Raw genomic sequence first — 15,254 nt, 5'->3', positions numbered from 1 at the left:
TGCCCAACAAGCCACCAACCCATGAAAAAGCTCTTCAATCTTAAATACAACAAGACAGAAACCTTATTAATAAAAGCAATGCATGAACAAGTCATTTTCCATTCAGAAACCCTGTTATATCAAAAGCCCAAACAGACCACTAGCATTGTTCAAATATACTTGATGTGGAGGCAAAGTGAAGCAACACCGAACCATAAGTCTCTCCATCCCTTCAATCCATATATACCAAGAAAAAAACACGAGCCCTTCTCAGTTTCCAGTCTCTTTCTCTCGAACAAACTTCTTATTCTCTGACAAAACAGCAGCCATAAAAGAAAAAGATAAAAAACCTCAGTGTAAACTAATCAATAACCTCCATACTAAGCAAGGTTAGGTGAGTGACAGCAACCTTAAACATCCTCAGGACCTTCCTTTTACAGCCTTTCTCTCTTACATTCATGGTAAGGTTTCTTGGCAGCATTGCTGAATGAATGTTTAGCTAAGACTGTCTTGTGATTTCATTGTGGGTTTTTTTGTACATTTTGTGAAGAAAAAATAAAGAGTGGAAATGCAGTTGCATATATCGCCGAGCTTGAGACATGTCACTGTATTGCCTGGAAAAGGTGTTAGGGAGTTTATGAAAGTGAAGATTGGGTCGAGGAGATTGTCGTATCGCATGGTTTTCTACTCAGTTTTGCTCGCTGCGTTTCTTCTCCGGTTTGTGTTCGTGTTAGCTGCTGTTGACAACATTGATGGACAGACGGGTTGTTCGACTATAGGTATGTTTGCTTATTGATTTGTCTGTATTTATGAATGTGATCAGTCGTGTAGATATTGATTAAGAAAGAAATGAGGGAACTTTCTCCTATTCACCTTTCTACGAGAACAATGAATTTTTCTTAATTACATTGCATTTTCTGTCTTCACCAGAATTCCTTATACCAAACAAAGTGTTAAAAGTTTCACCGGTCTTTACAAAGTTGATAACTCATAGCTGCTATATAACCAGATCATCATTGTAATAATATCCGTATGATCATGCAAAATACTCATTGATGTGCTAGGTGCTTAACTTTTAGCCATAATCTGTTGGGATTCCTGCGGAGCCATTATTTCATATTATACTCTACATGTGGCCAATCCTTGATCTCTGATAAAAGCCTGTTTCTGGTCAAATGTAGGCTGCTTGGGGAAAAGATTAGGACCAAGAATCTTGGGAAGAAGAGTACTCGAATCCACTGTAATCTCCGGAATCCTGCTTTACGTTAATATTTCTTCTGTAGATGTCGGATCATCATTAAGTCACATTTGGCAGCATGGAGTTGAAGACTTGAAATTTGTATCAAGAAATGAATTCCCAATTCAAGTTCTCAAATCCATGCTGCTGATATGCTTTCTACATTGAATGTCTGAGCAGAATGTACGAGAATAATAAATTACATGGTTTCTCTCAGGTGCCAGAAGTGATATATCAAGTACTGGAAGAACCTGTTGATCAAGGTGGAGTTCAATTAGGACCAGAAATTCCTCAAACTCTAGAAGATTTTATTGCAGAAATGAAGGATGAACGGCCTGATGCCAAAACTTTTGCTGTCAAGCTCAAAGCTATGGTATTGTGGATGAACGGATCTTCTGATAAAAGTTTCTTGTCAGAGATAAACATAATTCATCTGTGCACGTTCATGCCCGCGCGCACACACACACGAGGAAATAAACCATCAAGTCTACAAGTTAAAAGGGATTGTGTTGCCATTCTTACAATGCTTAAGATATTCTAATGACAGGTCTCTCATGTTCTTACAGGTCACACTCCTCGAACAGAGAACAAGAACAGCAAAAATCCAGGAATACCTGTATCGACATGTGGCATCGAGTAGCATACCTAAGCAGCTGCACTGCCTTGCTCTAAAACTAGCAAACGAGCACTCTATCAATGCCAATGCCCGCCTCCAACTTCCCTCAGCAGAATTAGTCCCTGCCCTCGTTGATAACTCATTCTTTCACTTTGTTCTTGCCTCTGACAACATCCTTGCCGCATCTGTTGTTGCATCATCCCTTGCTCACAACTCATTGCACCCTGAAAAGGTTGTCCTACATATAATAACAGACAGAAAGACCTATTATCCAATGCAGGCATGGTTCTCGCTCCATCCTTTAACACCCGCAATCATTGAGGTTAAAGCATTGCACCACTTTGATTGGTTTACAAAGGGGAAGGTCCCTGTCTTGGAAGCAATGGAGAAAGACCAAAAAGTACGCTCCCAGTTTAGGGGAGGATCATCAGCCATTGTGGCAAATAACACAGAGAAACCATATGTTATTGCTGCTAAGTTGCAGGCACTAAGCCCCAAGTACAATTCCGTGATGAATCACATTCGTATACATTTGCCAGAGGTCAGTTTCTCTGTCACATAGCTTTTCCTAGCATTCTTGAAAGTTTGTCTTAACTTGTGCAATTGCAATGCAGTTGTTTCCAAGTCTTAACAAAGTAGTCTTCCTGGATGATGACATTGTGGTTCAAACTGATCTTTCACCGCTATGGGACATTGATATGAACGGGAAAGTGAATGGAGCTGTGGAAACATGTAGGGGAGAAGACAAATTTGTAATGTCAAAGAGATTCAAAAGCTATCTGAATTTTTCTCATCCTCTAATAGCAAATAGCTTTGATCCTAATGAATGTGCATGGGCCTACGGCATGAATATATTCGACCTAGAAGCTTGGAGGAAAACAAACATAAGCCGGACATACCATTTCTGGCTTGAAGAGGTAAACTTTCAGATTACATCAGGAGTGCAGCTGTTAGCAAGATTTTTAAGACCTTCATATCCCTATGAGTCCTCAACAAATATTAACAGACAAAGGATGAGATTGAAATTCATCAACAGAGTCTCTAATGACACCTTCTTTTCCCATTGCAGAATCTGAAGTCGGACCTAAGTCTATGGCAGCTAGGAACCTTACCTCCAGGTCTCATAGCTTTCCATGGCCACGTCCACATTATCAATCCCTTTTGGCACATGCTGGGATTAGGGTACCAGGACAACACAACCATTGAGGACGCAGAAAGTGCTGGTGTCATCCATTTCAACGGTCGAGCAAAGCCTTGGTTAGATATAGCATTTCCACAGCTGCGGCCTCTATGGACAAAGTATGTTGACTTCTCTGACAGATTCATAAAGAGCTGTCACATAAGAGCATCTTAGGAAATACACAGTGATGGAGAACATTTTTACCCTTTTATACCTGTACATGAGAGAGCAGGACAGACATCGAAAGTTCTGCAGAAACATAGGAATCTCTTGCAGAGATGATAACAGCCACAGGACTCAAAATTTTGGGAACTCTTTCTTGGTTCTGAGTTCTTAAATATATCACAAATTTATTCAATTTTTCATTTGTTCAGAAGGAATAATCAATTTATTCTGTGATCATCAGATCTTAGTCGTTACACATTGCAGACAACAATTCTATCCTCTAAATAACAGAAGTTGGTCAGTTTCAGAGGTCAGAACAAGCAATAGGGAAGTATAATGTTATCCAATATTTCCAATTGTCACCACATTGATATCTTTCAGTATTCTATCTCACCACAAATGAAATATTTAGAATGCCAGGATATCGATAAATTGAAAATAAGTAAGGGAGACAGAACGTATCAGGGCAAAGAATTGCAAGCTAATAATCAATCAAGAATTCAAGAAACCGTATATCACCGAGTTTCCACCAAAAGATTTTAAAGTTGTCATATAACAAGCGGCACAAGATTGTACAATATTAATACCATTTTCGCCTGTACAGTTAAAATAGAGACCAAGTTCTCCAAGAACTTTGCAGATTTCCTAAATGTGGAGTCTCACAGCCATCAAATTCTACAAAACATCGTCTCAAGTGATGGATGAGAGTGCTTTGAACCTTGACACCAATAGACAGTTGCAGTTGTGAAGATGCTTAGGGTGACAGGAAGTTCGACCCTGCATCTGGGTTGTGCCATTTGCTTGGCCAGCCGGTAATATTTGGGTTGTTGATGTAGAATAGATTCTTCTTTTGTGGTGGGTGTGTTGGGAAATGAGCGGGAACATTGAGGGCACAAAAATAAGATTGGTATTTCGGGCAGCAGTTTTTCGTTAGAGCAGGACATCAAATGAGTCATTGATGTTGTGTAGCAGTAAATAAAAGAGAGTAAGAGGGTAGTTTCCCGTCGGATGTTGGAAGCTGGCTTTGAGTTGATTGTCGTTGTGGGAGTTTATCAGCCATTCCAGAATGGTGAAAAAGGTGCAAGGGAAGCATCTATGGTGAAGTGTGTCCGCAGGTGGAGTCGTGGAAATCGACAAAACCATGTTAAAGTAGATTACAGTGGGCAAATTTTCTCTCCCCAGATTGGAGAATCAAGTTCCATCACAGTGCCTGATCCCGGATAGCTACAAGGCATAGCCTAAACTAGGAGGAGGTATCTATGGAAACAACTACACAAACACAAAATTTACAAACAAAAACCAGAATAAACTGGATTAAAGTTCAACGTCAGCTGGTCTTCATGATTCACCAGATCCAAGTTAGATATTTGAGCATAAACTAATACAGTCAAGAGCATGGACAAATATTGTAACAACTGGATCAGAAGAGAAACCACCATGCAAGATATAGCTGCCAGTTTAGGCAACTGGTGGGCGCAGCACATGGTCCTGAGATGTGTCAACAGCCGCAGGTGGCATGAACTGCCACATGGCGACCCCAGGGTAACTAATAATAGGCACCAATTTGTTGCCCGCAGCTTGGCTTTGAGCAGCAAACGCAGCAGGGATGGCAGGAGGAGCTGATAAAAATCCAGGTTGAGGGGCGTTCATAGTCTTTAGCTGCTGTTCAAGCTTCTCCTTCTCAGCCTTTAACCTTTGCTTCTCGTCACGAAGCTCATTCTTCTCAGCCTGCAAATAATTGTGAAAAAACAGGTAATGATTACCTTTGGTCTATGACATATTTACAGCAAACTAAACAAAAAAGTAAACTACACAGAGAAAAGATTGACTTCGTTCAGAAGGACTAGTTTCTGGAGAAGCAGGATCATATTCCACCCAAGATATTTTCAGACATCAAAGTTCAGGAAAAAGAGCAAGTCTTACCTTAAGCTCTTTAATCTTCTCCTGGAGATTGGAATTTGAGTCTTTGAGCTTCTGAGCTTCACCTCGTAGCTGAGTTACCATACGAACAGCGTCAACCAGAATAGCAGCCTTATCTGTTTTGGGAGGTCTCCCAGGTTCAAGAAGAGCACCCAGTTCCATAAACCTGGAAACATGCCAAAGCAGTTACTAGAAGTAAAAAGAGAAAGGGTGAATCGGCAACGTGAAACAAGCATCGAACACATTTACTTGTCATTTAGCCTGTCCCTCCGTTGTTTCTCCCTGCAGGCTTTCGAGCTTGATGGAGCACATGGCTCAGTTCTAGCACTGTATATAAATAGGTTATATGACGTATTGAACAAAGAATGAAGGTGTGATTAAAGAGAATATGAAGCCATCTAGTTACTTGTAACTTGTTAAGTTGCAACCTCACATTTTAACTGTATTCTCCCTTCCATTAAATTTACCTTGCCATATACAATGATTAAGCAGAGACCCTGGGCAAAATTAATAAGCAGATGGATCCCCATGCATTTAAAGCAAACCGCTACTTACATCAGACCATTGATTGAAAAGTAGTCACCTTTATCGTCAGACCGAGCAACTAATCAGATTCAATCAAATAATACAATTAAAGAAAGAGAGGGTTCTTTACCGCTTTTTTGAGCCGGTTTCCTTCTGCACATCTGATTCCCCAAATGATCCATCAATCTCGACACTATTAGTAGACAAAACACCAAAAGAAAGACAAATAAATGAGCTGTGACAAAATTGATAGTTGATTATGTGAAAGCAAAAGTGAAAAGAAATGTGTGTGTGTAAAGAGAGAGAGAGAGAGTATGAATAATATTCCAAAAAAGAATCCTGAAACTTGTGAAAACTAAGCTAAAATGATTAAGAATGATCCCTCATATATCAATTGCAATTCTCGAGTATTAATACATCAGAACAAACAATAACCGCTAGAAACTTGCACCTTACTAGGTGCTTGAAAGCTTAATGTCAGACAAATGAACTATCCAAACTTATCTCTCGAGCACATATTAAGTAGTGTACAAGTTATCACTCAATCTCAGAAATTACACAGACCATTCCACTACAGTTACTTAACCAAGTTCAGAAAGGATTGATTTCCAAGATCACAGCTGTGTGAAGTGTGAACACAATGGTTACATACATTTACCCGCATAGCTAGATTCCTAGCACATAATTTGTTTACATTTGCCGGCGTACAAGCATCAAACAATGCCAAAAGGAGAGAGAAAATAGTACAGATATTATTCTCACATTGTAGTGCTTATCAAGGATGTACTTAGTCATCACCTCCATTTCAAACTTTGCACAAAAACTAATCAAGAAAGTACCCATCACAGTCTTCTCCTAGCACTATGGGGAACCGTGGTGATGTTCGGGTGATATATAATTTAAACCTCAGAATTTCAGCCGTTATTCAAAGACTATAATCCAACATGTGAAAACAGTCTTGTAAAGTAACTAATATAATCGCTGAATCATACATCTTGCAAACCTGTACCGTAAACAAGAAATGCAACAAACTCTACCGTCCAAAGCAAAGCACATTGGGAAATCTATGAAAAAGATTTATAAGTTCCACATAATTCCTAGACACTGCCGCACTAAAATCGGATAAAAAATTCCCCAAAACCAGAACTAAATGTCAAAATTAATATAAAATAAATACTCAGATTGAAGATGTCTTTGATTCTGAAAATACAACCATAGATAATACAAATACATTTACACCAGACCATCGAGAATCATGAAAAAATATGAAGTAACACAAAATTTACAGAAGAACCAAATTAGAACCCACAGAAACCATATATTGACTCGATGGAACTAAACCCATAAAATCGATAACATAATAATTAGGAAAAATATACCATTCCAGTTGAGAACACGAACCCACCAAAAGCTCACAAAAGACAGAAACCTCATAAATTACAAACAGAATGGTCAAAATTGTAGTAAAAGAGAATTGAAACACTACCTAACATTGGATGATCCATTCAAGGCTTGCACCGGCCAGGAAAACCCAGAAGCTGGAGCTGAGAAATTGCCATCAGGAACATGGATATCATCAAACCCATAGTCGTACAGCCAATTCGTATTCTCCGGTGAAACCATTCCGATCAGACGCCGGAAAAAGGGCAACTGTTTACCGGCGTCGGTAGATATTCAACAAAAGGGGGCTGCGCTGACTGGAACTTAAGAGGCTTCGGATTTGGGGAGAAAATTGATTTTCACGTGAGTTGAAATGGGAAAAAAGCACAATCTCAATGGGACTCAATTATTATTTTTTATTAATCAAACGAAAATTGTTAGAAGCAAATGAGAATTTGCAGAGAAAAAAAAAAAAAACAAGATTCCCCACAAAAACACGCGACGCGGTGACGTAGACGCACTGTATCGCCAATGAAGTCAACTGGGCCACCATCAAGTAACTCAGTTTCAGCCCGTTAGGTGAATTGGGCCCGGCCCTTAATCACTTTTCAAAGCCCAATTACAATACTAATTTGAAATTAATAAGTAGAGATAAAGATTAAATTAACCACTTTATTTAATAAATATAAAAAACCCGCCAACATTTTCTTGAATTTTTTTATAGAAATTTTTTTTCCCAAATTTAATTATTTTCATACCGCTTTGTTGTAATGTAGATATTATTTATGAGAAATATAATCTATAATAATAATAATAATAATGATAGTAAATAAAATAAAATAATTGTGGGATGATAATAAAAGCAAGATGAGAAAGGTGAAATTGGGGAATATTTGGGATTGGGGTACGTATCGTCATCTTTCCCCACCCAATCTTCAAATTTCAGGTGGAGCATTAGGATATTGATGTCAAGAGAAAATCTGTCGTGTCGAAATCTCATTGGTCAACAATCATAAGAAAAAGGATTGAAGATGAGTGGTGGTTAAAAATTTAGACAATATGCCTTCTTGTGGTCCACCCACTTGCTATCAAACTGATTCATGTCTTCTTTCTTTGTAAGTAAACATTTATGCAATTAGATAGAGGACAATTATAGTCTCTTATGCCAATGATTGTGATATCTTAAAATTCGTTTGAAATAATTCAATTAAAATATTAAGTCCAAATTTTATTCATTTTAAAATCATCAATATCGTTTAGTTAATAATTATTTTTGCATGAAGGGTGTCTTTTGCATTCAAGGGTCACGGGTCGGTCCAGCCCAAGCCCCGAGATTCAAGCTGCAAAATCTGGGTCTTGCCCTGAAGCATAAGACTCGATTGGTTATTTCATAGATCGAATTATTAAGAGGGTATTTGTATGACCTTGCAATTTGTTAAAATTTTAAAAAATTAAGTCAACAACTTCCTACTTATTTTTAAAGAGCTTATGAGCCCTTTTTTTTAAAAAAAATTATGAAATACTTTGTAATGTTTTATAAGTTCTAAAAACATATTATATTATATAAGCTTATAAGATCTTTTAAATAAGTTTAACCAAACACCCTCTTACTCGACTCCTTTTTATGAGTCAGATCTTCTAGAACCATTCTTATGTCATCAAAATGAATTGGAGCCGATCACTCACAAAGTATTACAACTACTGTTATACAAATGATCCATACTACAACTTGTCATCATCCACTATCTCCACTTGACTGTGGTTCAAGATGTCAGCATTACGCAGATTGAATTAATTACAATCCTCAATAGCTCAAAGATCGTGTGGGAAGGGTAAAATAACAGGTCTTCTAAGCAAGGACTATGTTATTACATGGTGGGCTGTAGTCATGTGTTGCAAGATGATATCACATTATTCCTTCTCCCTTTTGTCTGTTTATACATACAAGTATGGATTGAAGACCTTTCCAAGATAAATTTCATGCCTGCTTATGGGATTTGCTGAGAGGTGAAGCAATTGCACTTGATAACAACGTCGCAACTGCAGAGGGTGATGTGTGTTTTGAGGTCATAGCTTAGATAAACGATGCTTTTCTGACCAAACTTAGACGCAGTTAACTATGCAGCTGATAATGCAATGATATGTAATCCGGGTTGAATTATTCGATCTCCTGAGACGATCTCACTGCGGGTCGACTAACTCTTCCGAAACAGGTTTTGGGTCCCCTGAGAATAAAACACGAACCGTGAGCTCGTCGGGCACGTCCCCGAATATGACCCTCCGACGCTCAAGTTAGGTTGATCGAGTGAAATGTATGCGATTTCAAAGTTCGATCTCAATTAATGCATAATAGTTACCTCATTTATGGCGTATCGGGGTCTATTTATAGAACACAGCTGTACGTCAAGTACTGGGCCACGTGGCCGTATCTTATCGGCGTGTGTTCTGATCGAACGGCTATCATTGTCCAGGTCTTCGGCCAGTCTGTGCGATTCGGGTCGGGTCCTCCGCGACCCGCCCGCTATAAAACACGCGGATCTTGATCGCGTAATGACTAAAATACCCTTAATGAAGGTTAATCTGGTCTTTTCCGCAAGGGTAACATGTGTATACCCATCAATATGGATTGGCCTTTAGAGCCACCAAAGTCATAATCTGTGATAAGCATGGTTTCCTGCAGGGGACATCACATGTAGGCCTTCCCCAGAATTTGGAAGTTTCTTGACAAGTTTTAGTACGTTATGGTATTAAGGAAATGACAAACTTATCCTTCTGTAAGGATATACCTTTGGTGGACAGTAGTAGCCGGCACTCTTGCAATGGATATTGCAAAAGCAAATTCATAGTGTACCCTACTGGTGAACACTTTCTGAAGTTGAGAACAGTTATGGCAACTACAGCCAATTTGAATGGCATATTTGAGGCCCTGCCTGCCATTCCTAGGCATCGTGGCATAGACAAGAATCCAAAAAAGAGTAGAATTACATGCTTTCTTGATAAGAAGAAGGATGAAGTTCAAGAAATCCCAGCTCAGGCAACAAGAAGACTTGCAATAGGACTTGCCTCAATCGCACTCTTTGGGAACATCAGCATTGGAAAATCTCTAGCGGAAGACAATGGATTTTGGCTCACAGGCCCTTTACCAGTACCATATGCTAACAACAGTATGCTACGTGTAGAAGTTGATTATATATATACACGCGTCTTTATCTTCCTTCATTTTACATTTTTCTGAAAGAAGTTTTTTTCTCTTGGAGGAATTACTACTCTACAACAGTTGTATTTGATTCTCTTTTTTTGTTTTCTTGTGTAGAGATTAACAATGAAGAGACGGGAACTCGTTCTTTTCTCAAGAAAGGAATCTACATTGCAAATATTGGGACTAAAGGGAGAATGCACAGGTTGAAAAGATATGCTTTTGACCTCATAGCAATGGGGGATTTGATTGCACAACAAGACGCTTGGAATTACGTAAGGAGGTATCTGCGACTCAAGTCCACGTTTATGTACTTTGATTTTGACGAAGTGATTTCTGCAGCACCGGCAGATGATAAGAAGTCTCTGACCGATCTTGCCAATCGGTTGTTTGACAACATTGAGAAGGTAATCCCAGTAAATATATTGTCATGGGTCAGCGCAATATTTGGTGTTCCTCTGATTGTCTTCATGTTTTGGCAGCTTGAAGATGCAGTCAGAAAGCAGAATGTGTCTCAAACAGAGTCAAGTTATCAAGCTACCACATTAGTTCTGCAAGAGGTCATGAATCGAATGGCATAAACATGCATGACCACCAAAACATTACTGTTCATGTACTGTAGTTTAAGATATCTAAGATGTTCTGTACTCTGGACTACGAATAGGAGCAATTTCAGAAGAGGATCGACTTATTGGCCTCGAAATATTTTAACACTTTGATTTGATTTGGAGAAGCATTAATGTCATTATATATATACTTAAGCAAGAATGAGAACCTTAAGACTTGTAAGAGAGGCTCTTAACTAAATTTAGTTTGTAATAATCATCAATACACATCTTCACAATTAATACATTCTGCCAAGAAAAGGGATGGAGCCCTGTGCTGTGGTACAAACTGATACAAAGCCAGTATGCTTTTCCACTATACAAATTACAAAACTCAGTTAGAAGTGCCTTATGTTATCAGTTACAAATAAAATGTCATTCAGTAACCAACACACTTTACTGAATCTAGAATAACCATTCCATCAAAAAGAATCAGCCAATGCTCAAACGAGAATCTAAAGATCTTAGGTTAGTTTGGCGCCTTGGAACACCTATCTCACAAGCATTCACCCTGGCTGCAAACCTCAGTGAACAAAGTGATTCACCGACAGAAGAAGGGTCTGGGGACACATTCACAAACATCAAAGTCTTTGAATCTCCACCCAAGCAAGGCTGAAAGAGAGAGAAAACTAATCAGGCAAAGCTGATAATGCCAGCAACAGGTGTGTGATCAAGTTTACACACTAATATTGTGTTTACAGCCTTTTTAGTAGGTCCTACAACTCAAACATTTGGAATCAGACCCCTTTTCATATGTAATTTGGCATTAGAAGGTAAGAAAAAGTGGTAGAACGTGGAGGCTTCCCCACCTATAGTCAAGGCTTTTCATAATTGCTTCCTCATAACTAGGTGAATGCTCCAGAAAATCCTCTAAAAATAAGTTGCACAAACGCTCACAAGAGAACATGTTCACTGGCAGTGTGACTGAAAGATTACCTGGAGAAGATAGGTCAGCTTGGAGTTCCTATAAGGCACATGCTCTTCCTTTTTTGCTAAGGCAAATATGACGTCACTTAATGAAGATAAACTCTTATTGATGGCCTGAGAATGCTCAATGAGAAATGAAAATATCAGGACAGGTAAGTTTCTTCAAGTGGACTAAGATAATTCTCTTCTAATACCTGAGTTTCTTTCAGTCGATCCCCTGTAGACCCACTCTTAGACAGACGCTCACTACCAGCAAGGTCAATCAGATTGAGAACGCCTTGTACTTGTTGATCAGTGCTCTAATAACACACCAGAGAACACACAGATGACAGAATGTGTCGGCATTAAATTGTAAACTACAACAAAGTCAAAATCACAACATGATGTATCTTAAAACAAGGCTAGCTACCTCATTAAAACCCGTTATTCGAAGTGTGAAGACAAAATGACTTCTCGAGGACTGTTCATTCATTTGAGTCTTGCCTACGGACCTAAAAATGAAGTTATACAAAGGGAAAAAATCAATATCTTGAATGAGTGCTTAATGGGTTCCAGCTTTCTGATTATGCACTCGCAATCAAATTATTAGCATGTTATCAAACCATCCTCCATGAAAGACACTGAGGGTGTTAAACAACTTGATTTATTGCAAAAATTACTTCCAAAAGAAGGCTTATACTTATGTCAAGAAATGAATGAATGAAGATACATGTGACGATACCTGCTCTGTGCTGCCCGGTCTAAGAGATAGGAGACCTCCTTGCTACTGTGAACATCCACAATTGTAAGATCAGAAACATGAGTGTTGCCATTTGCATCATGTTTGATAGAATACTGCTTTCCAGCATTTTCAGCTCTTGATGCATCAAAGCCTGATCTGTTTGGTGCTAGCAGATCACGGATTGTTTCATTATATATCTCGAGCATTGAGACCTGAAAAGTGAATGATAGTAAAATATTTGACACCATAACAACTTATTTAAACAAGAAATAACGCCCGATTTACCTGCATTCCATACTTCCATCCTTGGGCCTGAAGAATTTGCCTTGTCTCAAAAACTTGTTCCAGTGATCGTGGAATTAGACCTTTCTGATCAATTGGTGCTGGCTTGCCCATCATCGTATATGTCTTACCAGAGCCAGTTTGTCCGTAAGCGAAGATGCAAACCTATACAGAGTGCACTTTGATTAACACAGTTTCTATACTCGCGTTTCCGAATCAACTTTTCATTATCCACAAGTAATGGTTTCTTCATGATGTAAAAGGAGATATGTCCAGGAAACAGCGACCAAACAAAACCAAATGACGGTAACTGCTGATCACTATTCATATACACACATGAATTACTGAAAGCATCTCATAAAAATTAAATTTAGTTAGCAGGCAAAAGTTACAGATTTTAATTATGGAGTTCTCTGAGAATTACGATTATCCACCTAAAACTTATGTAGTATAACGTAAGTCTCTATATTAAAGAATGAATAAAAGATAATGGAGTTCTGCAGGCAATTTATCACCTTATAACCATCAAGGGCACTCTGCACAAGCTGTGATATCTCCACAAAAACATCTTCCTGGGAGGCATCAGGCACAAACACTTTGTCGAAAGTGAAGGAAAGCTTTTGGCCTGATGAAAAACTATAAATTAGGGGGGAATGGAAACAACAAATTATTGTATCCTAAGAAAATATCTCAGGTTTCCGACTCTTTTATGAGTAAGACTTACCATTTTGCGTCAAATCAATGCCTCGACCCTGTGCTTCCATTGATGTGGGGAAGGAGACGACTTTTGTGTCAGCTCCAACTCCATCATCAGACAAAAGGGGCCTCACTCTACAGAAGACGCGTATATTCCCCTTCAACTCCTATATTGACAAATGATTCCCAGTAAACAATCTCACTGAAAAAAGATTCTTATATAGACTTTCAAAGTACGAACAATTCTGAGAAGAAAAATCAAATAAACAATTAAATATGTTTATTACTCTTTTATGCAAGAATTGGTACCAGGATAGTGTTATGCAATTTCTTGCGGAGTTGCTCTCCTTCCACAATTTTTGATTCAGCATCAGCCAGACGGTTTTGTAGCTGGCTAATAATAGTCTTTTGTTCCTCAAATTCAGATCTCGTCTCCATTGCTGACATATCAGACAGCTACAGAACAATAAACAAAAATAAGAAGTAAATACTTTCACACAGTTAATAAATAGTCAGTCAATCCTAAATCAATAGTAACATTCCTGTCAATATGAACAAATCAAAGAAAACCAAATTGCCAGGTCAAAACCTTCAATTTCTTTTCTGCAAAAGCCAGCTGTTCATGTAATCGTCTTATTTGCTCACTCTGGGACAAGCATGTTGACTAGAAAAAAGGAAACATAAAAACTGTTAAAGATGCATTTCAGTTTGTTATTTAACATTAAGGTATTTAAAATCAAACCTCCAGCTCATTTGTTTTTGTAGTCAGGCTATCTAACTCAGCAATGGATTTTCCAGTACATTCTTTGTATTTTACTACTTCAGCTGATAGAGCCTGAACTTGTACCAATTGCCGATCACGATCATCTCTTACTTGTTGCAACTCGCCTCTCAAGCATGTAACTTCACTGCCTAGAGCCTCCTTTTGTTTCAGAGCTTCATCTTGCGATGCCTTTTATGGGATCAAGCATTGGTAAGCGTATTTCGAAGAAGTGGAATATGATCAGCAAATTAGCAAATAGCAACAGCATATGTCTTATTGCAAATGATGAATTACAGAAGGTTATGTTAAACATTCAACACATAGAACTAACATACATCACCATATCAGAGCTAGTTTAACTATGTACTGACTTAACTAACCAAGACTGAACAACAATTAGAGTTCAATAAAGTTTTAGGCCACCTTGTAAGAAATGTAAATTATTACTAAAGTACCAAGGTATTTCAGCTGATGCTAAATTGAAGCCGCTCATAAATTATCAAATGCCAGACCTGAGCTTACAACAATTGCAAGAAAATTATTATGTTTAAATCAGTCTTGAGAAACATGTTTTATGGCTCAAGTCACTTGTTTAGGACCCTATCACAAACAACATGCAAAATATTAAGTATGAAATAACACTATAGCACTTCATCCAGTCCTGGATGGTGAATGAAATATGCCAAAACCTCCATGGCAAACATCAAAGAGTGATACAAGGAACTTACTCTCGAGGAAGCAAGCTGCTCTTGCAGAGAAGTACTGTGGCCCCTTAAGGTGCTTAGGTTTTCTACAATAGCTGACTTCTCTTGCTCAACATGCTTTAGAGTCTCCTTTATTGCATGAATTTCTGACTGAAGTTTACTATTGTACTGTTGTAAGCTTGTGTTGTACTCATGTAACCTCTTGTACATATCATTAAGTGATTGTATCTGCACAAGCAACAAAGCCCAAAATGACACAATTTAGAATGAAATGTAGAAGAAATACTGGGAAACATGCTTTCGATTGTAAGAATTCTTTTCAAACCTTCTGAACATTACTAGCATTGTCTTCTTGGCT

At 38.3% G+C, this 15,254-nt stretch overlaps 4 protein-coding genes across 4 annotated transcripts in view; 2 read left to right on the top strand and 2 right to left on the bottom strand.

The window, feature by feature from the left end:
* Nucleotides 429-3,480, top strand: LOC105174814 (probable galacturonosyltransferase 12). Its single transcript, XM_020698350.1, has 6 exons — nucleotides 429-758; nucleotides 1,161-1,219; nucleotides 1,434-1,589; nucleotides 1,783-2,373; nucleotides 2,447-2,749; nucleotides 2,902-3,480. The coding sequence occupies exons 1-6, from the start codon at nucleotides 548-550 to the stop codon at nucleotides 3,184-3,186; spliced, it is 1,605 nt and encodes a 534-aa protein (XP_020554009.1). The 5' UTR covers nucleotides 429-547; the 3' UTR covers nucleotides 3,187-3,480.
* On the bottom strand, nucleotides 4,308-7,460 carry LOC105174813 (transcription factor ILR3-like). The gene is made up of 5 exons (XM_011097012.2): nucleotides 7,109-7,460; nucleotides 5,753-5,815; nucleotides 5,347-5,424; nucleotides 5,101-5,263; nucleotides 4,308-4,905 (listed from the first exon to the last, which is right to left on the bottom strand). Exons 1-5 carry the CDS (start codon nucleotides 7,243-7,245, stop codon nucleotides 4,636-4,638), a joined length of 711 nt encoding a protein of 236 aa, XP_011095314.1. The 5' UTR covers nucleotides 7,246-7,460; the 3' UTR covers nucleotides 4,308-4,635.
* LOC105174812 (photosynthetic NDH subunit of lumenal location 3, chloroplastic) lies at nucleotides 9,716-10,931 on the top strand. The gene is made up of 3 exons (XM_011097011.2): nucleotides 9,716-10,166; nucleotides 10,316-10,605; nucleotides 10,681-10,931. Exons 1-3 carry the CDS (start codon nucleotides 9,758-9,760, stop codon nucleotides 10,777-10,779), a joined length of 798 nt encoding a protein of 265 aa, XP_011095313.1. The 5' UTR covers nucleotides 9,716-9,757; the 3' UTR covers nucleotides 10,780-10,931.
* The window catches only part of LOC105174811 (kinesin-like protein KIN-14N), a gene marked incomplete in the record, with an annotated part of 5,984 nt that continues 1,726 nt past the window's right edge, over nucleotides 10,997-15,254 (bottom strand). Inside the window, 12 exon segments of the mRNA XM_011097010.2 lie at nucleotides 10,997-11,415; nucleotides 11,740-11,844; nucleotides 11,925-12,029; nucleotides 12,140-12,221; nucleotides 12,452-12,663; nucleotides 12,737-12,898; nucleotides 13,249-13,358; nucleotides 13,458-13,596; nucleotides 13,739-13,885; nucleotides 14,019-14,093; nucleotides 14,172-14,381; nucleotides 14,921-15,124. Of these exon segments, the coding sequence (XP_011095312.1) occupies nucleotides 11,236-11,415; nucleotides 11,740-11,844; nucleotides 11,925-12,029; nucleotides 12,140-12,221; nucleotides 12,452-12,663; nucleotides 12,737-12,898; nucleotides 13,249-13,358; nucleotides 13,458-13,596; nucleotides 13,739-13,885; nucleotides 14,019-14,093; nucleotides 14,172-14,381; nucleotides 14,921-15,124 (1,731 nt within the window).

The sequence above is a fragment of the Sesamum indicum genome, linkage group LG12, assembly GCF_000512975.1.
Source record: "Sesamum indicum cultivar Zhongzhi No. 13 linkage group LG12, S_indicum_v1.0, whole genome shotgun sequence".
Classification (NCBI taxonomy): Eukaryota; Viridiplantae; Streptophyta; class Magnoliopsida; order Lamiales; family Pedaliaceae; genus Sesamum; species Sesamum indicum.
The sequence above is the reverse complement of the archived record's forward strand: the minus strand, read 5'-3'. Positions and strand labels throughout refer to the sequence as shown.

Coding starts and splice junctions, on each gene's coding strand:
- LOC105174814 (XM_020698350.1), top strand. CDS start 548: ATGCAGTTGCATATATCGCCGAGCTTGAGACATGTCACTGTATTGCCT. Junction 1,590..1,782: donor CTGTCAAGCTCAAAGCTATG/GTATTGTGGATG, acceptor ATGTTCTTACAG/GTCACACTCCTCGAACAGAG. Junction 2,374..2,446: donor TTCGTATACATTTGCCAGAG/GTCAGTTTCTCT, acceptor ATTGCAATGCAG/TTGTTTCCAAGTCTTAACAA.
- LOC105174813 (XM_011097012.2), bottom strand. CDS start 7,245: ATGGTTTCACCGGAGAATACGAATTGGCTGTACGACTATGGGTTTGAT. Junction 5,425..5,752: donor GAAACCGGCTCAAAAAAGCG/GTAAAGAACCCT, acceptor ATTTATATACAG/TGCTAGAACTGAGCCATGTG. Junction 4,906..5,100: donor AGAAGATTAAAGAGCTTAAG/GTAAGACTTGCT, acceptor AATTATTTGCAG/GCTGAGAAGAATGAGCTTCG.
- LOC105174812 (XM_011097011.2), top strand. CDS start 9,758: ATGACAAACTTATCCTTCTGTAAGGATATACCTTTGGTGGACAGTAGT. Junction 10,167..10,315: donor AGTACCATATGCTAACAACA/GTATGCTACGTG, acceptor TTTCTTGTGTAG/AGATTAACAATGAAGAGACG. Junction 10,606..10,680: donor TGTTTGACAACATTGAGAAG/GTAATCCCAGTA, acceptor ATGTTTTGGCAG/CTTGAAGATGCAGTCAGAAA.